This window comes from Lissotriton helveticus, chromosome 7 (genome assembly GCF_964261635.1).
Source record: "Lissotriton helveticus chromosome 7, aLisHel1.1, whole genome shotgun sequence".
NCBI classification, from domain to species: Eukaryota; Metazoa; Chordata; class Amphibia; order Caudata; family Salamandridae; genus Lissotriton; species Lissotriton helveticus.
The window spans coordinates 750,254,525-750,281,475 of NC_136068.1; the positions used below are offsets into that span (position 1 = coordinate 750,254,525).

Consider the following 26,951-nt stretch of genomic DNA (forward strand, 5'->3'; position numbering starts at 1 on the left):
AAAAATGGAAGACTGAATCACAACAGGTAAATTAGCAAAAAACTATAATAGGCGGGGAAGCATCACCATTTTGGAAAGTGCAATTCTTCCCATCACTGACAGTGGCAAAGAAACCCAAAAGCAGATCTGACCCAGGCCCATACGATCATCTACATTACTGAAACTGAAGAGGGGTGTTGGAGTTTTAGGGCACAGTTAAAACATTATGAGAGACAGTAACCTACGTATCTGTTGCTGCAAGAACATTTGAAGATTGAGTAGAAGACGGCAAAGGATGTACAAGGATAAACAACCTCTCAATCATAGCATTTCTAGAAAACATTAAAGGAGCTAAACCTGGGCACCCCTTGGAACAATAACTAAGAGGATGGAACCTAAATGAAAAGCTGTCTCAATGATTCATCTTCTAATGCGCCCACAGGTCACTTACACAGAATCCCCTGTTGAGGCCACAACAAGCCCCCTCATATCCTGCTTTCATAAATATAAGGATAGAAAAAACATCCTGAGAACAGCCAAAGAGAAGGGCATGAGGGAACATGTGTCTAAATTAATCAGATTTCCTGACTACATGAAAAATGTCCAGAGACAGTGGATATTGTTTGACAAGGATAAGAAGTCATTGAGAACCATGAGCATACACTGCATGTTCATGTAACCGGTTAAGCTGAAGGTCAATTTCAGTCTTCTTTGAAACACTCAAGAAGGCCTGTGTGTGGGTACAGGGGAGCAATGATACTGGATCAGACAAATACTCCACAGTACAAAATAGTGGCCTTCCACAAGCTGGAACAAATCAACCAAAAGAAAGGGAATACTTGAAGAGCCAGAAATATTTCTATGCCTGCAGTAGCAGAATAAACCAAACTTTGATATCGACTGCAACCGCCTACCTCACCATCACTGCCGGTCCTGGACATACAGATAGGTGAAGAGAACACAGAACCCTTGGCAAAAGGGAAAGACTGATTAGCATCAGAGGATCTGCAGCTCTTAGAGAAAATATGTATTGGGACTAAACTAAACCTAAGTGACAAGACGCCTAAGCAGTATAAAAAGTTCAGTTAAAGTGCATTCAATGGAAAATTGTCACGACGTAGACCAAGATTACGCATCTTCCTCTATGTTGGGCCTAGAATCTGGTCATGTAGGACAGATGCTTCATAGTTGGAAGTATGGGGTGGGAAAAGGGGAAGGGGGAGGTGATCAGCTAATAGTTCAGATGATTATAAATACCAAGTGTACACTAATACACACTCCGGATAGCACCATCAACCAAGACATGAACAGATGTTGATGTTGGCAGGATTTGTTGAGGGTTATCTTGAAGGTGGCTCGGTCTGTGGAATCTTTGCTGGTACGTCAACTTCTTTCTTGTCAATTGTAGTTCCTTTCCATTATTCTGAGTTTTTAGAGTATACCAACTGGCTTGTTTGGTGGATCTGCTGGGCTTGGCGGGCTTGATAGGAGTGACACTGTTGGTGCAGCTGGAGATCCAGGTGGAGAAATTCTGGCCATTCTGTTCCAGGTTGGATGCGGAGTCCGGCTGGGTGGTGTTGTGGGCGTCCTTCCGTTGGGTCTCTTTGTTCCAACTGCAGTGGGAGGAGCTGGGGGAGCGTGGTGGTGGTGCATGGGGAACTTGTGAAAGTTGTGATGGTGAAGTGGACAATGGCGCGGTCGGTCCAGGTGAGTTCGGTGACATAATTGTACTTGACTCTGTCACTGGCAGTGAAGATCGGGTTGAGTGTGTGTCCTGATTCATACAAATACCTTGTTTGCCTGCAAAACTTAAGGGATTATTGGAAAAACACTAACCAAAATAGAAATCATAGATGCTTTCGGACAACTTTTGCCAGATAAAAAAACATGTCCTAACAGATTGCCAGCTGAATTCTACAAAGACGTTGCAATCCGTTCAGCCTAACCCATACTTAGCCTGCTTGAAACAGCCTGTATTGATGAGGTACTCCCAAAAGAAAGGTGCAAATCCTATATAAATGTTACCTAAAGCCAGATCGTCTGCAGATAGATATGAATCATAAAGACCTACTTCCCTTTTAAATGTTGCAGCCAACATTCTGACAAAAGTGCTTGATAACTGGTATTTAAAGTGATACTAGACATAGTTCTCCCTGATTCATGACACATCGATCCTTAAGACACAACATTAGATGGGCATTCAATGCGCCACATTCACAAAGAGCCACTAATGCTCTTATTGTTAGACCTTGAATAACCTCTTTAGGGACTGTATATCTACTTTTTTTGCCAAAATGAGATTCAGTCCAGAGAACATTGCCTTTATATGCATGCTGTACAATGGGCTGATAGCATGGGTGATGGTCAGCGGGGCCTCTCAAATCCATTCCCTGTTATGAGGGGAGAACACATGGATTCCTGCTATCTCCATTTTACGATACAGACATTGGCATGGTATTCAGACAGGACATTCAAGTCACAGGCTTCTGATGGTCATCTGAAATTAAAGACATTTACCCTGACAATTTGCTGATTTATCTGAGCAATCCTTTGACCTCAAGCCCATAAGTAAAACAAATATGAAACCAAATCAACATATATTCTGGACTAAAGGTCAACTGGGCAGCAACTAGATTGTTGCTCCTCTGCCCTGCTGAAAAATAATACTGCTTGGGCAGAGAGAATGCAACTTCAAGTTAACATACACTTCCCTAAATTCTTGGGCATCCAAACTGCAAATAATGAGTAAGTGGATAGATTAGAAAACATTCCACAATTAGTAGATCAAGTCCCAAAGGGATACCTTGAACTGGCCATCGCCTCCTATTGTAAATGTAAGGAGAATTGCAAGTAAATCTCCCACGAATACGTGGTGCTGTGTCTGCAGCCCGGCCCCCGTCTTTATTGGCTGCGACTGACACCATCTGATGATGTAATGTTTGTTTCTGCTGCAACGCACGCGCCCCTCTCTTTTAACATCAAACATCTACAGAAATAAACTTCATGAGTTTGTGCTCCGGACAGAACTTGTAAACGGGTTTTTGAAACGTTAATAATTGTGGAGAAAGCCGACGTGCATGCATGCTGACTTTGTATCCCACGCGCTATAAATAACATGTTAACTTTCCATGCGGCCATTAAACATTATATTATGAACATTCCCATTTCTTTAATGCCGCGTTAATATTATATGTTTTGTGTCACGTTAATGTGTCTACTCTTATATTTTGAAAGTGAATATTTAATTGACCCTTCACAGTTTGTGTAATAATTCCTAGGAGCACTGTTTGAAATGTCAGACATCCCGAGCCCCATTGAGAGTGGAGTTAAAACGTCAATAATCTTGTTGCAGGATATATGAAAAGAATTGCCACAAGATACACACAATGCATATCAGCCAAGCTGTGGCTGTCTTCAAGGTCTTACCCCCGACCCCCGGGGGGTTCTACAACAGTGTTCTTATAGTACTAATTATATGTGATATGGTGTCTGGAGTTCTGAGGCACTGTAGGAAGCTGGATGGGGTGTCTGGATCGAATACTGTGCACCCCAAAACTCCATGCATGCAGTCGTCATATGTAGACATTTTCAGAGCACACACGCGATGTTCGCCGTTTTCAACGACATTTGAGAACATTTTTTTCTTTTACTTCTTAAATAATTAATTTATCAACTGTCCACGTGCATGGTCCGTTTTCCTTCTTCGGCTCTTCCATTGGTATTGAAAGCCTCACAATTGTCCGTGTTTGAACCATTAGATTCACAGATAGATAAGAACTTTTGATTAATCAAAATCATTACAATGGTAAACATGCATCAGTGATAATAAAAACGTGTATCAGTAGTACTAAAGTATTTACACATGGTACAAAAGACAGGTGTCTATTTTCAGAAAATTATTATTTTCCTTTTAGATTCAGTAGATCTCCGCTATCTTTCATATAAGGCCTTTTTGTGACTTGTTAGGGAGGGGAATTTGGAAATAGGGGCTTTTATGTTCCAAACAATTTCATCACTTCTTGCTAGATAAGGTCCTTCTTTCATTTCAAAGATACCTTACTCTTTCGACTCATCCCAGGAGTTGGCATTATAGATTTTTCACCTTCTTCAGGTTTACAAGAGGGAGTGTATTTGAATTCCCTAGACACCAAGATCTTTACATCTACATTGCTAAAACAGCTTCCTTTCGGGAGGCTGACTGTTTCACTTTTAGCATTCTAGATGAGATCTACGTCCGACTTCTACTCCCATTAGACAGCTCAGACCAAAGTACAATTCTGCTGGATTACAAGAAACCAGTAAAGAATTTTCTAGTCCAGTTCCAGGAAGAGGACCATAGAAGCATCAACTTCTTGAACAACTTTCAATGAAGGACATATGCTTGTGTGGCACTTGGGCAAATCCACATGCTTGTATGACTTACTAAAGTCTCCAAGTAAGGGATGATTCATCTACAGACTTTGGTTCATGTACTGGACTCTGGCACATCATGATGTTTAATATTAATTTCTGTAAATTAAAAACATACATAAGACACTGGGTGTGTTCCATGTTTTATGTATGTGCGTGTAGCCCAGAATCTTTCTGCCTGGGTAGAACCTCATTCCGTAAGGACTGGGACGAGGAAGATGAACGAGGAGGGAATGGCCTGAATACCTAGCAATAATCTGTACTACTCCAGAGTTCTGGTGCTCTTTGTCACGGTTCTAGTTTCCGACCAATTCTCCTCAAATTAGCATATCATGATAGACCAGCTTCTTATTTGGATTTTTAGCTTCAACATTACATGAAGTGGGCAGGATGTCTTTCTCCTTTTCTTGGGGGGAGAAGGTCCCTGGTGGGCAACAGATGCATTGCTTGACAGTTTAAAGAAACTTGCTTGGAGGCAAGCAACGTCTGGAAGAGAAAATATTTACTCATTCAGTAAGTAATGTGGCGAGAAAGATCAGCAATCAAAGTAATGACAATTACCGATAAGAAACCAGCCAAATATATCAGGTCGCCACAGATATAGGCTTGGTAGACTTGGAGAGGCTGTACCGAAAATAGATAGACATACATTGAAAGATGTAAAATATAAACAATACCTTTGGATCATGAACAAATGTGTTTCCTTTGGTGCCGGGAGGGAAATCCCCAGTCGTAACATACTTGAGACATTCAATTATAGTCTGCAGAAATTAGGAAAAAAATGAGTTGTGAGTATTTACTATACCTTTAAATAAAATAACACGCACAGTGGGTGTTCACTCAGATGTACAATATTATATAACATTAGCATTACAATGGCCTTCGTCCTACATCTCTGATGCTACTCGAATGAATAGTATGAATGGCACCTTGAATGAACCATGTCATCAGCACCTAAAGCTGCAGGTGTGCTACATTTCACTCCATATCATCAATTCACATTAAAGTGGTTAGCCAGGATTGTGTATCTAGAGCAACAAGACTACAACTAATACAATATTTAAGAATTTTTCTTCAGTTACTTGCATGAGTACATGGTGATACGGACTCGTCAGCATTTTTCTAGAGATGTATCAATTTATGTAGATAGATTAGTGTTGTTTTTAAAGTTTTTGGGAAGCTCGTGAGAGTAGATTTGTCCACGTTATGCATTTATTTTTGTTGTTTTAAAGAGAGTTCCCGGACTTTACAGCGCTTAACTCTAGAGATACCAAGGTAGTTAATTAGCAGAGAAACAACATGGATACATAGGTGCACACACAACAAAGTTGCAGAGACAAAAAGTACATGCAAATTACAACATAATATTGCTCAAACAAGGATAAGTACAGATCAGTAAAGAGAGCTTGCAAACATCGCTACAAAGTCAGTACAGGTTAGTAAATGGAGCTTGCAAACATTTTAGCAAGGTCATTATGCACTGCTTTCATATAGAAATAACGTTCAGCTGAAGGATACAATGCAGAGTACAGAGTGAACAAGGCCACAATATATGGTAGCTGGTTCAGGACAAACTAAGAATAACACCCCTAGAAGATGTGTGTTAGAATGTGGGTATCTACTTGGCAGAGGTATTCACCCTGTCGAAGTAGGGACCCAATTCCTAGTGAGGGTTAGTCACAACACAACCTACATTATCCTGTGCTCAGCCTCTGGTGGCTTGGCACAGAGCAGGCAGGGTAAACTTAGAATATGTAAAGTATTTGTGCAATAACTCATTCAGTAACACAGTGGAAACATCACAAAAAAACTCCATAACTGTTTAGAAAAAGAGAGATTATTTATCGGAGTAAAAAGAGACCAAAACTACAAAAATCCAAAATGTAGAAGATAAGAAGCTGAATGTTGAAGAAATAAATGTGGTAAAGTGCTTAGAAGCAAGTAGCACTAAAAAGGTTACTTTAGAATTCGCTGGAACGGGGCAAAGGCAAAGTTTGGGCCGACCATGATGGAGCGCCAGCCAGCTACAGGCCCCACGCAGGCCACGGTGAACAAAGTTTTTTCAGACCGCAAGAAGCAAGATGCGTCGATATTCTCCATGCAGTGAAGGCAACGCATCAGTTCCGAAGACGAGTGACGAGCCAAGAGGTGCCAAACGATGTGCCGGTTTTTCCCCCGCAATCGAATCAATGCACTGATCTTACCAAGCTGGAGCGGCGGCATTACGCGGTCCAATGCATCGATCATGAAGGCAAAACGCTAGATCAGAAGCAATGCGCCAATTTTACTCCTGCAATTGGGTCGATGCGCCTCTTCTGTGTTGCAAATCTCTGGGTCACTTCCAGTGAGCCAGGCACAGGAGCAAGGGTAGAGACATTGACATTCCTGAGTCTCAAGCAACAGGAGGAAAGCTAACAAGCCTTTGGAAATTGGTGGACAAGGGCTTTTTTGCAGGGTCATCCCTGAACATTTTACCTTCCTACTGTATTTTGTCTGACCTGTTTTTGTTGGTTTTATGACTCTGGGCACTTTACTACTGCTGATCAGTGCTAAAGTGCATATGCTCTCACTATTCTATATTGATGTATGGATTAGTGACTCCATGATTGGCTGGTTTGGTTTACTAGTCAGACCCTAGTACAGTGCACTGAGTGTGCACAAGGGCTGGTAAATCAAATGCTGGTGGTGGACGTGCAGCACTGGTTGTGCCACCCACAGAACCAGCCTGTAAAGTGTGTCTCAGGTCTGCCATTGCAGAGCCTGTGTGCAGTCTGGTACTGGCAGTTTGACTGGGCAAGGGCACCCACATGCCAGTCCCTAAACCTTCAATTTTCTTCATATCAGACACCCCTATGGTAGGCCCAAGGGCAGGGTGCATTGTAAGTATACGGTATGACAAGCCCTGATGTGTGTGGCATGTCCTAATAGTGAATTACAGCTATTTTCGTTTTTCACTTTTGCAAGGCTACCTGTTCCCAATAGGCCAGAATGTGCAGTTTGATTATTACCTCTTATAATCGTAACTGACTCAGGGAACTAGGTAGAAATTCGAGTTTAGTATGCCTGAACTCAGAATGATAAAATACATCTTTTAGTGGAGTAAGGTTAGAGACATTGACATTCCTGAGTCTCAAGCAACAGGAGGAAAGCTAACACGCCCTTGGAAATCACTTGGAAGAAGGCATAGTAAAGCTCTCCTTCAGCAGAGTCACAGAGCAGCAGGGAAACAAGAAGAAGTACAGGCCCTCCAGATCAGCAGCCCAGTTGAGTCCTTTGAGCAGTGCAGCAGTTCTTCTGACAGAGGTTCAAGCGTAGGTCCAGAAGTGTAGGATTTGTGTGTGTCAGGGTCCCAGTACTTATACCCAAAAGTGCCTTTGAAGTGGAGGTGACATTAAAGGCTGGCCTCTGAAGTGCACACAATCCCTTTCTGCCCAGTCCCATCTGCCAGGTTAACCCTGAGGGGTGCATCAGTGATTTGTGTGTAGACAGGACACTACCTATTAGATTGTAAGTGTCAGCTGCTCCTATTCCTCCCTGCTCAGGAAGACCTATCAGAATGGAGATGAGTATTCAGAATGCAGATTAGCCTCATCTTCTTGTTTGTGGCTGTCTAGAGAGAATGCACAAAGTGTAGCTGTCACCTAACCCAGAAGTATAATGGAGACAGACTGTACGGCACAAAAAAGCTAACAGCAGAGAAATGTCCACTTTCTAATAGTGTTCAAGGATAGGAGGCGCACAGCTGGCTGTAAAAGCGTTTTAAATTCGTAGTGTTCACGAATGTTTTAATCAATTGGGTGCTCCCAGCAGGTAACGTGTCCGTCCTAGGCACGTCTTAACAAACAATAAATCATGTGTCACCATGAAGCCATGATGTCATCCCTGAATGTCGGGCACTCCATTGGTTCTCATAGAAGTGAGACTCCAAATATTGTTCAAAAAGAATTTTAATCATTCATCTTTGTTTTCATGAGTATTTAGTTTGAATCAGTTCAAATTTTCACAAAGTAAATATATCCAAATGCTCCAATGCGTAGTAGTGAGGTCGTTTGTTCCGAACGTCGGATACCGACGTTCGGAACAAACGACCACACTACTACGAAGGCTCCCCGATGAAGGGCTTTGTCTGCCCGAAATGCATTGGAGCATTTGGATATATTGACTTGGATATATTTACTTTGTGAAAATTTGAACTGATTCAAACTAAATACTCATGAAAACAAAGATGAATGATTAAAATTCTTTTTGAACAATATTTGGAGTCTCACTTCTATGAGAACCAATGGAGTGCCCGACATTCAGGGATGACATCATGGCTTCATGGTGACACATGATTTATTATCACTTTCTAATAGTGGCATTTCTTAAACAGTAATGTTAAATCCAACTTCACCAGTAAAGAGAACTTATCAAGACCATTTCAAACATATGAAGCATGAAAAAGCTAATCTTCTCTGGTGAGGAATTACAGCTTAAAAGTGTATTAAGGAATTCCCAATGGTAGCCTATGAGAGGAGTAGGCCTCACAGTGGTGAAAAAACGAAATAGGTTGTTTGTCACTACCAGGACATGTAAAACATAAACGTATATGTCCACCATTTACTTACATAGTACCCTGCCCTCGGAGTTACCAAGGGCCTTCATTAGGGGCGACTAGCATATAAAAAAACAGGAGTTTAAGGCTTGGCAAGTAGTTTTAAATGCCAAGTCGAAGTGGCAGTAAACTGCACACACAGGCCCTGCAGTGGAATGCCTGAGACAGGTTTGAAAAGCTACTTGTGTGGGTGGCAGAATGAGTGCTCCAGACCTACTAGAAGCATTTAATTTACAGGCCCTGGGTATATAGTATATTTATTTACATGGGATGTACAGGTAAATGAAATATACCAAACAGGTGCAAGTCAATCATAACATGTTTAAGGGAGAGAGCACATGCACTTGATCACTGGTTAGCAGTGGCAAAGTGCTCAGAGTCCTAAAACCAGCAATACCGAGGTCAGATAATTAGAGGAAGGCAGGAAGAAAGTTGGGGGAAGACCACTCTAAGGCTGTCAGGTCTAACAATGTACAAGTGTTAAAACTGAGAGGCAGCAAGAGTGAGGAAAGACAGACCAGTTGCTAAACCTTAAGAATCAAGGGAGCAGAGAGGAGATTAAAGACACCAAAATTAGGTGGAAGAGAAGGTGTTTCAAACCCTTCTTAAATATTACATGAGAGGTGTCGGTACTAAAATGTGGAAGAGTAAGATCTAGTTTTTTAATGTCATGGGTTCAAGTAAAAGGAACTGCATGTTGGGTAGGGGTCACGGCTCACTAGATCATTTCGTTTTTTTTGACAAGTAGAGTGGAGTGGATCTATGTAAGGCTTTATGGGTGATGCATTATGTTGTGTACAGTGGTCTAGCTTCAATGAGCATACAGTTACATGTGCACCACTTATAATACAAGAGTGATGTGGTCAGTTTTCAGGGATTTTCTTGAAAGGGCACAGCCGCATGAAACACTGCTCTTAGCAGTTTATAATGCACTTTTACGTTGTCCAGTTAAGTGTGAACAGCCATAATCAAGTCATGGGAGATCAACCACCTACAGTGGTCTCAATAGAAATTGCTCATTATTGGCCACACCCCGGATTTGGAGGTTTAGCTTTTGTTAAGAATGAAACCCCATAGATGGGTCATTCTCAATGATAATGGGTTACAATCAAAGCTGTTGCAGGAGTTTATCAATGAGCACGCGAGTACAGGAGAAACGTCATTCTTCCTTTTTTTCTCCCAACATCGTTTGAATTTCAAATGGTTGGTTGTCAAAATTCTGGCACAATCTTGAGATTAGGTAAAACATGTAAATATCACTGTTGTGATGGGAATGTATTTTGCATGGTAAATGAAAGTGTACTCATTGCCTGAGTGACTGAAATAAATGAGAAAATGGTATCCTGACTTTTCTTTGGCCCAAGCTAACATGCAAATATTTCATGCACATTGAGGCCTTGGCCTATCCAGGATGATTCTGAGGTCCAAAACCTGTTCTGTGACCTGGAGGCGGGACAAAAGACATACTCCTGAAATCCACATGGAACTACTATTCACACACTAAGTTGCTGACATAAAGCAGAAGTGGCAAAATACTGTTTGGATTACAGTATTGGACAGAGCTTTTTCACTAGATCAGATAGTGTGGTACCTACATGTCTAACTTCTGTAAGGTTCTGCTTACATATGACACCCAGACCCTGGAAATGACATCCTGTATGCATCTTGAATACGTGTGTGAAGAGCAGATGGTAACTGGGCTTTGTTTTATTGCGACTGTATTGTTGTTGAGAATAACAGGATCCATTTTGGATTGCCCCGGGTTTTACATGGTAGAAGATGAAGATAGGAGAACATCTTCCCCGGACAGTGGATGTGCATTACCTAAATTTCTGAAATCCAAGAGAGGAGCTCTAGACAATGAAGCATGGGGGATTAGACAAGGCTGAATTTAAAACACCTATGATGACCTTTTAGCAGAGTATTACAGATTAGTCCTTTCTCAGCACTGCCACATGGTTAATGGGAGGGGTATGGGAGCGAGTCAGCAGTTTCTGTTGTTAGAAGGTGTGAACTTTCAAAGCAGGACCTGCTACTTTTGTCTCTCCCTGAGTGCTACAGCAGGAAGGCGAATGTTAGCCAGGTGCATAGGTTTCACACTTAATTGTGCTCATGTTACTGATGCTTGGAGTCCGAATCATCAACATTTGTAGTTATAGCCATAAACTTTCCCAAAGATTGTCTGCACAGCAGCCAGAAAATACAATTTGATAATGAACTACCTCAAACCAGTTCTTTGACAATGGATCAACATTTCCTTTCAAAAAATTTAAAAATCTAACTATAGGTGGGACCCCCAAACATGCTGCTTTATACCAGTTTTCAAGTTCAATGTCACACAAAAAAGTCAAGAAAGGGAGTGCTCTACAGGGTTCTCTAAGCAATACTGTGTTCCAGGCCTGGAGTCTGTCTGACAGCAAAACTCCCATAGATCATGGGACATTGTGTGATGTCTGCACAACTTGCTGGAGTGATGTGGGTCTGCCTAGCACATAGAAGTCTGACTACTCAGAGAGTAAAGAAGGGTGCCTAATATAGGACAGTTATCCTTTTTGCCCCAATCACCCCCATTTTTTGACTAATACTGGTGGTTACGGACTCTGAAAGTGCCCCGGGCCCTGCTAACTAGGCCCAGTGCTCTGTCCTTAAAAGGTATATAGTTATTGCTGTAATTACAATTGGTTAATCAACCTACCTGTCCCTCGCATATGGTAGGGCATGAAGGTTTAGAGACTCCAGTAAACTTAAATACACTTAAGTGAGCACTGCTGTGGTGTCTGGTGTCATTTTAAAGCCAGCCCTGCCTTATGCTGGTTTTACAATAAAACTGTGGCCAAATTCGACTTTGGAATTAAAAGTACTTTGAAAGTCCAAAACGAACTTTTTATTACATGTAAGTCACCCCCACGGTCTGCCCTAGGTGCACCAAAGGTAGGGCACATTGTTATAAAAGCAGGGACATTATAAAATATGTTTTATATGCCCTAGTGAGGGAAAACAGCCCAAATCGTTTTCCCCCGTTGTAGTGCTGCTATCTCCATAGGCTAACTTGGGACGGCTTTATTAAACTTTCATTAAGTCCAACTTTTTACAACAGAGAATTAGCGACATAATTCAAGATATCAAATAATAGTGACAATAAATCGACTTCTTGTAGGATAGTAGTTTTAGAACTTCCTTTCCTCAAGATACATAAAACAGCCCTGTAGCAGCCTCTTCCGATTGGACAGCCTGAGCCATACTGCTCATTGGTTAGATGTGAAGAAGCCTGGGGTTGAAATAATAGAGCCACCTCGTTGGGGAGATCTGAGGCCTGCAGATGACATGACAGGAAGGGGGTAAGGGAGATAAACTTGTCTTTAATGGGAGAAGCCCAGAAAGCACAAGAATCAGGCCCATCCTAACTTCCCTGATTCCCAGCAGAAAGGAGCCCCCCTAACTCGATTAGGAGAGGGGCTAAAAAGGGAGTGTAGGGAAAAGTTATCCACACCTGTGGGTTGAGTTACCCAGACCTGAAATCCAAGGAGAGATTTTCTCCATTTTGGTTTTGCGGAGATGGGCATTCTGTGCCAAACATATACCACACTTCCTAGGAAGTTGTCATGTCAGAGGGTGGCAACTTGACCCTATTGGTTAGGGTGTGTGTCCCCCCCCCCCCCTGCCAGCCCATTGGGGTATAAATATGGGACAGCTGCACGAGTATCTCAGATCCCTGCCTGAAAACATCTGGAGTACAAGGACTGCCCTGCTGGGCCCTTGGACTGCACAAGAAAGGACTGCATCTGCTGCACTCTCAAGGCTTCACAAAAAGAGGACTTTGTCGGTCTTAAAAGATACAGGAATTGATTTCCTGATGAGCAAAAGATAGAAAAGTGCTCGAAGAAACTATCTGCAACATCCACAACCCCAGCTGACCAGCTTCACCTGGATTTTACTAGGACTGACCAGGTGCATTGTGGGAGTTGTGTTTGAAAGTCTCCTTTGAGCCAATGATCTCTCTTGGGTTGCACCTGTGTGCCTGTGGAGTGGTACTGTGACCTGTGAAGACTTGGGCACAATTTCAGCAACCCCTGATGACTTTTCTCTGCTCTATATTACTTTTGCTCTCTACTGATGAAGGGCTAAACCCAGAAACACGAGTCTAGAGATAACAGCACTACCTGTACCAACATTGGTAAACTACAGCAACTTTGAAAGTAAGCGTAATGCATTTAGCAGGATGCAATGGGGAGAACTGTGCTGGGATGAAAGCAGTGTGCTCCCCCCCCCCTTATGTTTGAAAGGCTCTCTTGAGCCAATGAGCGGACAAGCTCTCCTTGGATGCACCTGTGTGCCTATGGAGCGGTACTGTAACCTGTCCTGTGAAGACTTGGGCACCATGTCAGCAACCCCTGATGACTTTTCTCTGCTCTATATTACTTTTGCTCCCTACTGATGAAGGGCTAACAGCACTACCTGTACCAACTCTGGTGAAGAACTACAGCAACTTTGAACGTAAGTGTACTGCATTTACCAGGAGGCAATGGGGAGAACTGTGCTGAGATGAAAGCAGTGTTTTCCCTCCCCCCCTTGTGCATTGTTGGAATGGAGTTCCAGGCCCCAGGAGACAAACAAGAGCTTCCAAACCCCCCGCTTTTGTTGTGGACCCTTTCTGACACCCAAGGAACTTTTCAGAAAAAGATCTGAAAGTTTGGGAACTTTTTGGCAATTTTGTGAAAAAGCTCCATGAGAAAACCAATGTTGATGACGAGAGACAAGCCGGTGATGTTGAACCGCGACTTGGCCAGACCATGCAGGTTAGCCCTGCTGAAAGATCTGGAGCTCCTCACCTAAGACAAAGACCTCCAGGATTCACCAAGGCAACGCGCTGCAGCAAGCTGACGTAATTGAACCGAAATCCGGATCAGAGGACCTGATGGCTCGACGTCGAGAGAAAAAGCTCAAAAAAGTGACTAAGTCAGAAGGAAAAAACTTGACTAGGCACAACCACTCATTGTATCTGACCAGCGCTCCATCTTGGTCGGCCTGAAACTTTGACTTTGTTCAGGTCCAGCGAAAGCAGATAGCCGCATTTGGTGCCTTACACTTTTTGGCACTAGAATGTTTTTTTTTTATTTAAACTTAAAAAATTAATATCTCCGGTTCCCTACATTAGATTGGTGTCATTTTAAAGCAGAAAATATTCTCTAGTTTTATACGTTTGTGTTGGATTTTTATTGTGTTGTCTTTAAATAATTTACTGTTTTGAAGATATTAAATACTTTACACACATGTCTCCTAAGTTAAGTCTGACTGCTCATCAGTCAAGCTACCAAGGGTTGAGCACAAATTAATTTATTGGGACTTGACTGGACCTTTTTGTGATTGTGGTGTTATTACTAGCTGTAAGTGCCTACCTGCACCTACTAATAAACAAACTTCAAACAACTGACCATGCAGGACGGCAGACTGTTAGGGAGGAGAGGTTCAGCAGTGTGCAATGTTTCCAAAGTGTGGGGCAGCTAGGAGAAATGACTTGCTAACAGGAGTGTAACCTGCACCTATATGAGCTACAAAAAGGGTGCCCCTGCCTCCCAGCATGGCTTATTTATCAAACTGTGTGAAGTATGGAGGACCTTGCTCAAGATACTGGGTACACATATGGAAATGTCTTACTGTTTGTGGTTTTTCTTTTTTACTTATTTTTACATCCCTTAGTCTATATTCTGATCGCATCTTACCTGCAGGTGTGCCGAGATCCACCTGAGATGGTGAGCCTGTTTTTATAAGTGGAGGTGCTGGTTATGCTAGCTTTGTAAATGATGCAGCTAGTTTTGAAGATGGTGCAGGCCAGCAAGTGAAGCCAGAGGCGTTCCATCAAGATGGAGGTTAACAAACCCATATTTCTTCAGGCCCTGAAATAGATGTGCTGATAGGTTCAGGTCTTCCTTGTTTTCCTTTCCCTGCGGGGTGCCGCAGAGCTCCTCATTGAGTCAGACACTTTTTAATCTTTATGTCACCCCCCTGGGCACTCTAATAAAGTAATTCAGATTCACGGTTGTGTCATACGTCAATGACAAGCAAATCGTGGCATCCTTTCCTGGTAATCCGGAGGACACCGCGTCTTGATTTCATGGCTGTATACAGGAAGTTGGAAAATGGATGTCCAAGAACTGCATTCAGCTGCCTTCAGCTGAATGCAGAAAAAATGTAGGTGTTTTTCTTGGGTGTGACACCTCTTTCTGAACACCAGGTTGGTGGCCGCAGAAACTAGGAGAACTTCCTAATCCAGTCACCAAGGTAAAAAAAACTCAGGAGTCTATTTTGGCACCAAACTGACTATCGAAGGTCAAATTAATGCTATCACCTCTTTTGTTATGATCAAAACTCTCTTTAGACCTTCAGAAAGCTGTAATTTCTGCACCTATTCTATCAAAGATTGATCATTGTAGTGCTCTCTCTTTTTTAATATTCAATCTGAATTATTTTTTAATCATCTTTATTTATTTTATTTTACATGCAAGAACATCCCCCCACCCCTTCTCTCCCCACCCCCCTCAGACAGGTAAAACATCGACACATAATTCATCAGGTGCAATACAGAACTTAATTAATCATCCAGGTATATTTCTATGAATCTCTAGTCAAGTAGTACCCATAAAGGTGCATGTGAATTTCTAAAGTGACATGTTCATATTCCCTTTTTACTACACAAAGTCTATACAAAAGATGATAAAACATGCATAGGTTCTATCAAGACCCACTCTGCCCTTGCATCCATTTGATCAGGGGATCCTATATTTTCATGCCTTGTTTACGTGCATGACGCCCTTTCCTTTTATATATGGCTACCTCCAGGCTACAGGATGCTAACAATCTGGCAAGCCATCGTTCAAAGGCGATGGCCTTGCATCCAACCAGGCAAAGGTGATGCATGTCCTTAAGACAGCCATAGCTAAAAAAACAAAAAAACCATGTCCATTCCCTACACGATTTGTTCCTGACGTACCTAACATTATTTCATTTTCTGATAATGTTATTTCAGTTCTTAACACTTCTGATTAAAAATTCCGAAATATCCTAAATTAAATTTTGCAATACAATAAAGGATGCAAACATATCGATAATGTCAGTTTTATAAAATGCATTGCGTGGATATACTGTTCCTTTTCCATTTGGCTATCTTATCGGGTGCATAATACAACGAAAAACACATCTTGTAAAATTGTGCTTCCAACCTAATGGACATTAAAAGAGATTATGACAATTCATAAGCGTACAAAAAAGTTTCCGCTGAGCACCCCAGTTTGGTCTGCCATTTTAAAGATTTGTCCAGATCATCGGGCTTTGCAGCATTGATAAAACCATAGATTTCCACGATAGATCTGGTTTTAACTCTAAGTATACTTTCAATGGATTCTACTATCTGAAACTTAACTCTTCCCCCTCCCTTTTGCCAAAGAAAGTCCCTAACCTGGAGGAACTTAAAAAAATCCCTTTGATCAAGGGTATATTCATTTTTCATTTAATCAAAAGACTTAAGTCCTAAAGAGAAAAAAAAACAGCCAATCTGAACAAAACACAGCCCAAACCCATGTAGCCATATATAGATCTCCAAAAATCTCGGGGAGATTATGGTTGCTGGATATAGGTGTATAAAAGGATATTCTACAAATTCCCAGGGTTTTATGTATGGTGCTCCATACTTTATGGATATTAAAAAGAATTTAAAAGAAAACTTTCTTGTAATAACCATCATGTAGTTTCTGCCACAGATATCCTCCTGTCTCCCCCCCAACATAAGTTCCAATGGTGAGGATACCTTAGTATTTTAGCCTTTTATCTATATGTATCCTAAGCAACTCACAGCTATAGATTAGTGTGGTAGCCCAATAATATAATTTCAAAGAAAGGAGGGCCAAGCCCCCTCTGTCCCTCAGTAAGGTGATAAATCTAAATGCTGTGCGAGGTTGTGCATATGCACATATAAACCTGGAAAACATATTCTCTATTGCTTTAAACCATTGAGGGGTAAATTCCAAACATATTGTCCTAAAAAATAAAAAATAAAAGTATTTCGGGAGAAACAGCATTTTTATTACATTACATCTACCCCCAATGGATAGATGTAAGTTGTTCAACCTTGTAAGATCCTTTCTTGTATGTTTCATTAAGGGTTCCATATTGTTCTTGACCATATTATCCAGTTTAGAGGTTATACTAACACCCAGATACGTGGCTCTTTTAACTACCCGGCTATCTGCCATTGTGATTTTCTCATTGAGCACAATCTGTGTCTTGCCCTGATTCAAAGCATACCCGAAGACATGCCCAAAAAGCCCAGCCTCATCTTCGATTATCTTTATGGCAGTATTTGGATCAGATGTAACCAATGCAATATCATCGGCATAGGCCAATGTCTTAGTCGGCCATTTCTGCGACCAGATTGCTGGTATAAGTGCATTATTCTCTAGCCTAGGGATAAAAGTGTAAATAAACACCTCCAATGAGAAATGGGCGCACGGGCAGCCCTGTCTGGTCCCTCTAGTGATTAAAAATATTTCTGAGAGTGTACCATTCACCATAACGACCGCTGATGGTACGGTATATAATATTTGTACTGCCTTGATATAGCCATCCCTGATGCCATTTCTAGACATAGCCATACATAAATATTGCCAGGAGACCCTATCAAAGGCTTTCTCAGCATCCAACAAAATGAGTGCCATAAGGTCTCCAGCAACTATGGTGATGTCGTATACGGTAATCACTCTCTGGATATGGTCAATAGTAGATCTACCAGGGACAAACCCATGTTGGTGATCTGAGATGACTTTGTGGATTACTGGGGCAAGTCATCTGGCCAGTAACTTTCAATATATTTTAGAATCAGCATTAATCATGGTGATAGGGCGATAGGACCCCAGTTGTAGCGACTTTTTTAAATTTTTTTTTTTTAAAGAAGACCACAATCTTCGCCAGAGACCATGATCCCGGAGGCCGTCCACCATAAAAGAGGTTAATGAATAGATCATGTATTATTCCTTTTAGCTGCTGGGAAAAGGTGCAATAAAATTCAGTCTGTATACCATCTGTATCAACAGTTTTACCTTTAGCTAAGCTATTCATAGAGAGTAGAATCTCATCCCACTGTGGCAGACAATCTAGGCTATCCTGGTTTTCTCCCTCCAATCCTAAAAGTGGGATTAAATCCAGATATTCCTCAATCTTGCTCTGATCCTCCACCGTACTAGCCTTATGCACTATTGGATAGTACCCCCGAAATGCCGCCCGGATTGCTTCTGGTTCAGTTGTCCGGCCACATTAATTTCTCGAATAACATTAGGTGTGATTTGTTGTCTGGTGCGGACTGCTAAATGGTGACCGATCTGTTCGCTTAGTTCGTACACTGCTTTCTTTTGAATTGTCATTTTTTTATTGCTTGGTCTGTTAATATATCCATAATGGCAGCTTTAGCGATTGCCACACGTCTAAGTTCTAATTCCACTTCCCGTCCCTCCTGTACAGCCCTTATCAATCCCTCTTCAGCTGCCCCCAGATCTTCCTGCAGAACCTCCATTACTCGTTTAGCCTCTTTGTTAAGATTTAAGGAGTACCACAATGTTTCCCCCCTAATCCCTGCTTTCAGAGCAGCCTATACCACCTCAATTGACCTGAAACACTTTTGGTTTCCTTGCCTGATATTTATATCCGATTCAAAAAGGGGGGTGGTGATGGACAGAGTATCTGAATTAAGCAGAACACTCCTACCCAGTCAAAAGATCAGGGCTTGATCCATCACCATTTTTTAGCTCACTGCACCATCCCAGTTCAGAACCTGGCTACATGCAAATAGTCTGGCCCTGGCCCAGTGCATCATGGGAACAGGGCAGACCAAACTACCAAGCCAATTCTTTACTGGAAAGGAAACAAGCTTCCGGGGACCGGTTTCTGGCATTACAGCCGTCTTCGGCCCGGCTTGCTTGAATCCTGATGGTGCAGTGAGCAAGGGACTCACATCTGAGCATACCCTTCCACACTTGTGGTGGCTAAAAAGATTCAAAAAGGGGGGGGGTGATGGACAGAGTATCTGAATTAAGAAGAACACTCCTACCCAGTCAAAAGATCAGGGCTTGATCCATCACCGTTTTTTAGCTCACTGCACCATCCCAGTTCAGAACCTGGCTACATGCAAATTAGTCTGGCCCTGGCCCAGTGCATCATGGGAACAGGGCAGACCAAACTACCAAGCCAATTCTTTACTGGAAAGGAAACAAGCTTCCGGGGACCGGTTTCTGGCATTACAGCCGTCTTCGGCCCGGCTTGCTTGAATCCTGATGGTGCAGTGAGCAAGGGACTCACATCTGAGCATACCCTTCCACACTTGTGGTGGCTAAAACGATTCAAAAAGGGGGGTGGTGATGGACAGAGTATCTGAATTAAGCAGAACACTCCTACCCAGTCAAAAGATAAGGGCTTGATCCATCACCGTTTTTTAGCTCACTGCACCATCCCAGTTCAGAACCTGGCTACATGCAAATTAGTCTGGCCCTGGCCCAGTGCATCATGGGAACAGGGCAGACCAAACTACTACTACCACTTGGTCATATAGCCAGGTTCTGAACTGGGATGGTGCAGTGAGCTAAAAAACGGTGATGGATCAAGCCCTGATCTGTTGACTGGGTAGGAGTGTTCTGATTAACTCAGATACTCTGTCCATCCCACCCCCTTTTTGAAATTGATATTTATATCGAGCTACCAACGACCAATCACTGGGTAGATTAATATTATAGTCTCCACATAAAATCAGTGGGAGGGGCCAATGAACGAGTTCATTAGAGATATCATCAAATATACTGGGGTCGTCGCTTGTATTCCCGTATACCGGACTAGTGTCAATTTCTGACCCGTGCCTTATTGACATTCTGTGATTGCCCATCAACCAAATGTATTGGAACATGACCGTGTAAATTGCAACCCGCCAACTTTAGCCAACATAGCAACGCATGGAACAAAACAACTTTCAACCTGGCTGGATTCTACAAAAATACTAAAACTCTTGCTTTCTGAAAGGGGGTTATGAGCTGTCTAAGCCGCCATCTCCTCGCCACAGTGGCATGCCCAAAGTCTGGTTTGGCAAAAAAGGAAACATTTTCACAATTCCTTTTGGCATTAGGTCTGGCCAGATCGTACACAGCCTGGCGTAGTAAAAAAAATCCGAAGTAAATCAATATGGCACGGGGTAGTGTCCGATCATTAGATGGGCGCTTTGCAGGAGTTAGAGAAAATCGATGGACGAGTTGCACTTCCTTGTCCCAATCCCAGTGGGAAAGTTCAGCCAAGGAACTTTTCAGCATGGTGATTGTAAATTTCCTTTGTGAGAAGTTGGCCTGGTATATGATGTCCAAAGTTCTGTGGGCACCTTGTATCAGTCCAAACAATCCCTTATGGTGATGGTTGTAAGTCAACCTTATAGACAAGCTATCCTAGGGGTAGCATGGACTAAGCAGCCTTAAAGGCTTAACTCAAGAGGGCATGTGAAGCCAGCTGTTTTACCATATGCAATCCTGCAATATCAAATGAAAGGACACCACAGAAGTTATATATTATAAAAATATATGTATTTATTCTCAGAATAATCCCCACTACTCTTTATGAGCAATGAAGCACAAGCGCTTAAACAAAAGCACAATATAACATATACAAGTTGCACGTTTTTGGATGAGGCCGGTGGCCACTCAAACCATATATCAAACGAGCATTTGCAATGCAATAGGTCTCGCATTTGCGCGAGTTTAAGCTATTGGCATTGTAAATAACAATGCGTCTTATTTATGTTTCAAAAACCAAAAGATAAATAAAAGGCATTGTAATTTACAATGCCAATAGCTGAAACTCGCGTAAATGCTAGACCTGTTGCATTGCAAAAGCTTGTTTCTGGTGGTGGGCACGGGGTCATTAAGATTAAGTGATTTGCCTGGAATCATAGGATGTTGAGCTTCCTTGCCGAGACTGGAACCCAGCTTCGACGTCTGCTCTAGCCGGAAATAAAAAACACAAAAACTGTCCCTGACCCTTTTTGAATCGTGGTTCTGTAATTCACACGTTGAAGCGTGACAGCTTTCTAGAAATAAACATTTCCCGCCATTTTAAAATGCATGCGGCAGCCTCAGGCTCGTCGGACTGCTCCAGCTAGTCAAATCCTGTCGGTCAGGACGTCACGTGAAGGTACAGTGCTTTTTACCGCCCAAACGACCCAGTTTCTTAGGCTAGTCTGACACGCCCGACTGCAGATAGGTGGGTGGAGTCAACAGTGACAGCGCAGACGCCATATTGAAGAAGGGAAGTTTCAGAGTTCACTGTAAGTATGCCGAAATAAAGGGTTACTAAAAAAAAAAAAAAAGACAACAAATGTTTACTTGGGACAACACAACTTATATGTCAATGCAATACATTTTGCATATTAAAAGTAAATACCTGTAAACAAACACATTCCCGTACAAGGTATCTGCCTGTTGTCTATGGTGCAATAATAGACTTAGCATAATTTGTTTCCATTTAGTGGCTTGAGTGGCGCCCTCCCACTACCTGCTGTCTACAAGAGTTAGAGTTTTAAAATGGCAGACTAGGTCGCACCGCCAGCGGACTGTTCCAACGCAGTTCTCTAGAAGTCTCCACGAAGAGACTGGCTTGTGAGCCACTGATTGGCTTGTGCGGGAGGAGACCTAAAGGGAGGGAGGCTTGTGACTTCAGGCCTTTAAAACCGGCCGGCTGGGGTGCTGAGCCGTGATTGTGCGCGTGCTGTGGTACTGGAAGTGTTTGCAGAGCAGTTCCACGTCTCGCAAGAAGTGACTGTTAGGAGCGCGCGCTACTCGTGCCTCCACCTTTAGCACCCCACAGTACCTGTAGGAGCCACCCAGAGCCTTCGGCTGTAGCCCCCACCCCCAGGAGGAGGTCAATATGAGTTTCATCGTGTGTGCTGAGAGAAACCAGGTACGTGGGGGTCAGGTGGCAGACAGAAAAGACCAGTGAGATGTACGACCCTGGATATCTGTTCTGATTATGGTTTTCATGCTTTTCCTAGTAGTCGTTAGTCGTTCTGCTAATGTGCACGTCTCCGTGTTTCCGATTCTCCTTGAATGCAAGGCTTGCAAACTGCCTTTTTGCCGGCTGTTACTTTCCAGGATATGTGGCAATATGTTCGCCCTCATCCTGGTTTTGAAATAATGTATTGTGAACTCTCTCTCCCCCCTCCCCTTTATTATATTAGGCTATCATAAGAGATGCTTGGTGGTTTCTTACAAAATGTAAAGCGTTCCCCCCTCCGTATTCTAATTAATTGTACCTAATTTTAAATGTGATAGACGAGTAGAGGCCAGGGATCACCTCTTATAGCTCATACTTCGTGCAGGCACTGAGCGTCAGATGTGTCTGCAAGCTGTACCGGATAGTTCAGTACAAGTATGCGGACGAGAGCGCGGGAAATCGGGGTGCTTTTTTTTTAGGGGGGGGGCGTCCTATAGGAATACGCACCACTAAAGAGGTACGCTGTACGGTGCCTCCAGCTACATGTTGGGGAGGTAGGCCTACCTGTTATAAAAAAACATGTCTTCATTAGCATCCCCAACCTTTAGGCGTTTTGTGTATCTTACTTATGCATGTTCAAGCAGCAGAACTCAGCCAAATATATTAAACAGCAGCCTTTGTTCGTAACTTATTTTCCAACAATACTACACCCGAGACAGTCAAGATATTGCGCCTTTGCTTTTAACTAGTAGGTAGCCTTGGGCGTATCTTTGCATTTGGCATTATTACACGTGCCATCACTGAAATTCAACTTCTTGAACTTTCGTTTCTTTAAATTAACTAAATGTAGAATGCACCACGCCGCAGTAATTTAAATGTGCACGTAATTAAGCAACACGGTAATTGAAATGTGCACGTACATTAAAGGACTACACTTGCCTAGTTTAATTTGAATTTGCACGTGATTGACTGAATATAGAGACACGCCGCACGGTCTTTTTAATTGCATTACAAACTCATAGCTTTCGTCAAGGCTTTTACTAACTTCTAGACGCATTGCCGCCAGCCACTTTGATTCTAAGTAAAATTAACACTGACCATGTAGAGCGCGCCCCGCGACGCCAGCCCTTTTAAGCAAAAAACAATAGGTATGGCATGGCGCAAAGTATCACAGCGTTACACTATTTAGTAGCAGTTTAACTGCCCGTTTTATTCAATGCTTCTCACTAAGCAAAAAACCATACATATGGCATGGCGCCAAGTATCACAGCGTTACACTATTTAGCAGCAGTTTAACAGCCCGTTTTATTCAAGGCTTCTCACTAACTTCCAGATGCGTTGACGCCAGCCCCTTTAAACTCCCCCCCCAAAAAAAGGAAACTGACTATGTAGCGCGCGCCCGGCACTGCACGTTCTACATGAATCACTAACTTCCAGACGCGTTGACGCCAGCCCCTTTAAAAGCGAAACTGACTATGTAGCAAGCGCCCGGCACTGCACATTCCACATAAATGAAACTGCAACTAATTCAAGCCATGCACGTTACAAGCAGCCAGGGCGCCAAAGCGCGCCCACGAGGTCAAATCTCCGGCAGGAGAAGCGCGTGTCAGTCTGCTGTCCACATTCCCCCAAAAGTGATAACATAAGTTGTCTCACTCTAGACAGCAAAAGCTTCGCTTTTGCTTTCGTCTAGGCTTGACCTAAAAAGTGGTATAACAATCACTAATCGATTGGGGGTAAGACCTAGGGCCTTGGGAATCGCTGGGACTACACTGGACTAACAGCAGTTAGGACGGGAGTAGCCCGCGGGATTTGGGTGCAGTGCAGAAAGCACACGCATGCACCAATACAAAGTCAATGGTGCGTAAAAGTTAAAAGTTACTGCAAAAGGAGTCTTCCGACTGGACTAGGACTACCAAACTTTAGAATTAGGCACTAGAGGTGTGTACCAGTGTAAGAACACCGGCGCTAGTAAGTTACCTCACCCACAGGAAGCGGTGCATAGGTGCCAAAGTGTGTCGGGTTTCGTCACGCAGTTCGATGGTGCCTGAAGATGAAGATGCTGCAGGCGTCCAGAAGAGAGGTGTCCGGTGTGATCCAAGGGTGGATCGAAGTTGAAGAGTACCTGAAAGCAGAGGGGACAGAGTCTGGGTCACGAGTCAGTGACCAGGACGGAACCAGGAAGGAACCAGGCAATGTCGGGCGCAATCAGGTCGATGTCGTGAAGCTTGTCTCCGCTGCCACGTGGACTCTGGGGCACCGAGGATGTCCAGGAGTGGATCACGAGCTGTCCCACGAAGGCTCTCGCTGTCGGCGGTGTCGGCTTCCGGATCGGAGTCAACAAACCTTGGCAAAGGCAACCCACGCAGGATTCGAAGAAAGCTTAATGCTCGGACCAGCAAGGTCAGAGCGGGTGCTCCTTTTCAGGGGAGCGAGTGCCAGTCTGGAGCAACCAGACCAGCTGTGTAAATTCGTAGGTTCGTCAGTTGTGGGGCCACTAGCCAACGGGCAAGCGACCGGACCAACGCGTCGAGCAGGAAAATGCAAAAGGGCCCCACGCAGCACTCATCGAGTGTGGAGGGGTGAGCTTCGGTGCAAAAGCTGCTCGGGGCTGGAGCTTCTCAAACTCCAATGCACAGCTTCGAGGGAGCCTCGGGTGCTGCAAGGTCAGCGCTTCGTCGTTTTTCCAAGATGGCCGCTCCCACGCTTCAGGTCACCTCCACGGGTCCCAGCTCTGCATAGACTGTGGATCGGGCTGTTAGAAGTCAGGATCGCTGGCTCTTGTCGATCTCTGTCACTCGAGTTCCGGCGGGAACTGCAACAAAGCAAACGTCGAGGTGCTGGATGGTGCCTGTTTGCACAGGGTGATCACTCCTTGACCACAAGAGAGATGCTTCAGTCTTCCACATCGAGTGGGATGTCGAAGGGTCCAGAGTTTCGTTTCATAAGTTTCAGTCAGGATAATCTGATGTCTGAGCTTTTTGGGTGTCTCTGAACAACAACCTGTATTGTTCAGTGGTTAATCCAAACCCATCAATAAGAGCACTCTTCAGGACAGTGTAATTTTTAGCATCCTCAGCTCTAACAGTGAGGAGCTTATCGCTCCCTTTCTCAGAAAAGGAGAGCCACAAGATTGCTGCCCACTGATCTGAAGGGACCTGCTGTACCATGCAGGCCCTCTCCAGAGCAGTTATCCATTTATGGATGTCATCCCCATCTCTGTAGGGGGGCAATCTTACTCAGGTTTCTAGTTTCATAGGACCTGTCTTTATCCTTTGGGATATTGCTGCCACCAGTGGGTATCTCACCACTCAATTTCTGCTCTCTTGCCAAGGCAAGTCTAGCTTGGGCCAGGGCTACTTCCTCCCTCTCTATTTGGAGTTTAACAGCTCTCATCCTGGCATCATGCTCCAATTTCTGGGCAGGAGTCATTCCCCTTTGAGATTCTCTAGAGGCACTAGAAATGTGAGAATCTCCAGAATGAGATCTCTCCCTTCTATTGCCTGTGAGAACTCTGTTATGTACTCTGGGAAGGGGCTGGCCCTCTCCATTTCCATGTAGGTCCAAGTTGGCCCGGCTAAGCCTTCCAACTGGTACCTGGCTAACCCTTTGATCTCCATCTGAATCATCTCCATTTGAATCTGGGTTCACCTCCTCATCTTCTACTTCTGGGGTGGTGTTCTCAGTATCTGGGGGGTCTATTTCATCTCCTGATCCTGAGGGAGCTACTTTAGCTTTCTCAAAGTCATCCTTCTCTAAGATGGCTATCATGATAGGAATGGTAGGGTTGTGACCCTTTCTCAGCCCCCTTGAAGTGCATAAAGCACTCAAGTCCTTGAGGCTGAATTTGTCATAGCTGGAGGTTGCATGTGAAGGGTCAACCACCACAGGTAGAGAGCCTGTAGCTTCACCTGTGCCAGACATGACTCTAGTGAGGTGTAAGTGATGCACTTACCTACACAAAGTGTTTTCCTACTGTACCTTACTAGTGAGTTGTAGTCAGGGTGTGCTAAGCCCTTTTATCTACAACTACTAAGTTCAGTAGAACTTAAATATGCTAAGCTTTGTTTATATGTACCTAGGTACTTAATGTGATCTTTCAATTTGATATAAAGATTGCAATGGTAATAACAACAGCAAGCTCAAATCCGCACCGCTGCTCACCAATGTGAGAAGTTGGCCTGGTATATGATGTCCACAGTTCTGTGGGCACCTTGTATCAGTCCAAACAATCCCTCATGGTGATGGTTGTAAGTCAACCTTATAGACAAGCTATCCTAGGGCTAGCATGGACTAAGCAGCATTAAAGGCTTAACTCAAGAGGGCATGTGAAGCCAGCTGTTTTACCATATGCAATCCTGTAATATCAAATGAAAGGACACCACACAAGTTATATATTATATATATTATAAAAATATATGTATTTATTCTCAGAATAATCCCCACTACTCTTTATGAGCAATGAAGCACAAGCGTTTAAACAAAAGCACAATATAACATATACAAGTTGTACGTTTTTGGATGAGGCCGGTGGCCACTCAAACCTTATATCAAAAAAGTGGTATAACAATCACTAATCGATTGGGGGTAAGGCCTAGGGCCTTGGGAATCGCTGGGACTACACTGGACTAACAGCAGTTAGGACGGGAGTAGCCCGCGGGATTCGGGTGCAGTGCAGAAAGCACACGCATGCACCAATGCAAAGTCAATGGTGCGTAAAAGTTACAAAGTTACTGCAAAAGGAGTCTTCCGACTGGACTAGGACTACCAAACTTTAGAATTAGGCACTAGAGGTGTGTACCAGTGTAAGAACACCGGCGCTAGTAAGTTACCTCACCCACAGGAAGCAGGTGCATAGGTGCCAAAGTGTGTCGGGTTTCGTCACGCAGTTCGATGGTGCCTGAAGATGAAGATGCTGCAGGCGTCCAGAAGAGAAGTGTCCGGTGTGATCCAAGGGTGGATC

General features: G+C 43.4%; 1 protein-coding gene across 2 annotated transcripts in view; it reads right to left on the reverse strand.

The window, feature by feature from the left end:
- The window catches only part of RAD50 (RAD50 double strand break repair protein), a 507,735-nt gene that overhangs the window by 427,610 nt on the left and 53,174 nt on the right, over positions 1 to 26,951 (reverse strand). For both annotated transcript variants that reach the window (XM_078653096.1, XM_078653097.1), the window contains exon 3: positions 5,067 to 5,150. In XM_078653096.1, the coding sequence (XP_078509222.1) occupies positions 5,067 to 5,150 (84 nt within the window). The remainder of the gene's footprint in view (positions 1 to 5,066; positions 5,151 to 26,951) is intronic.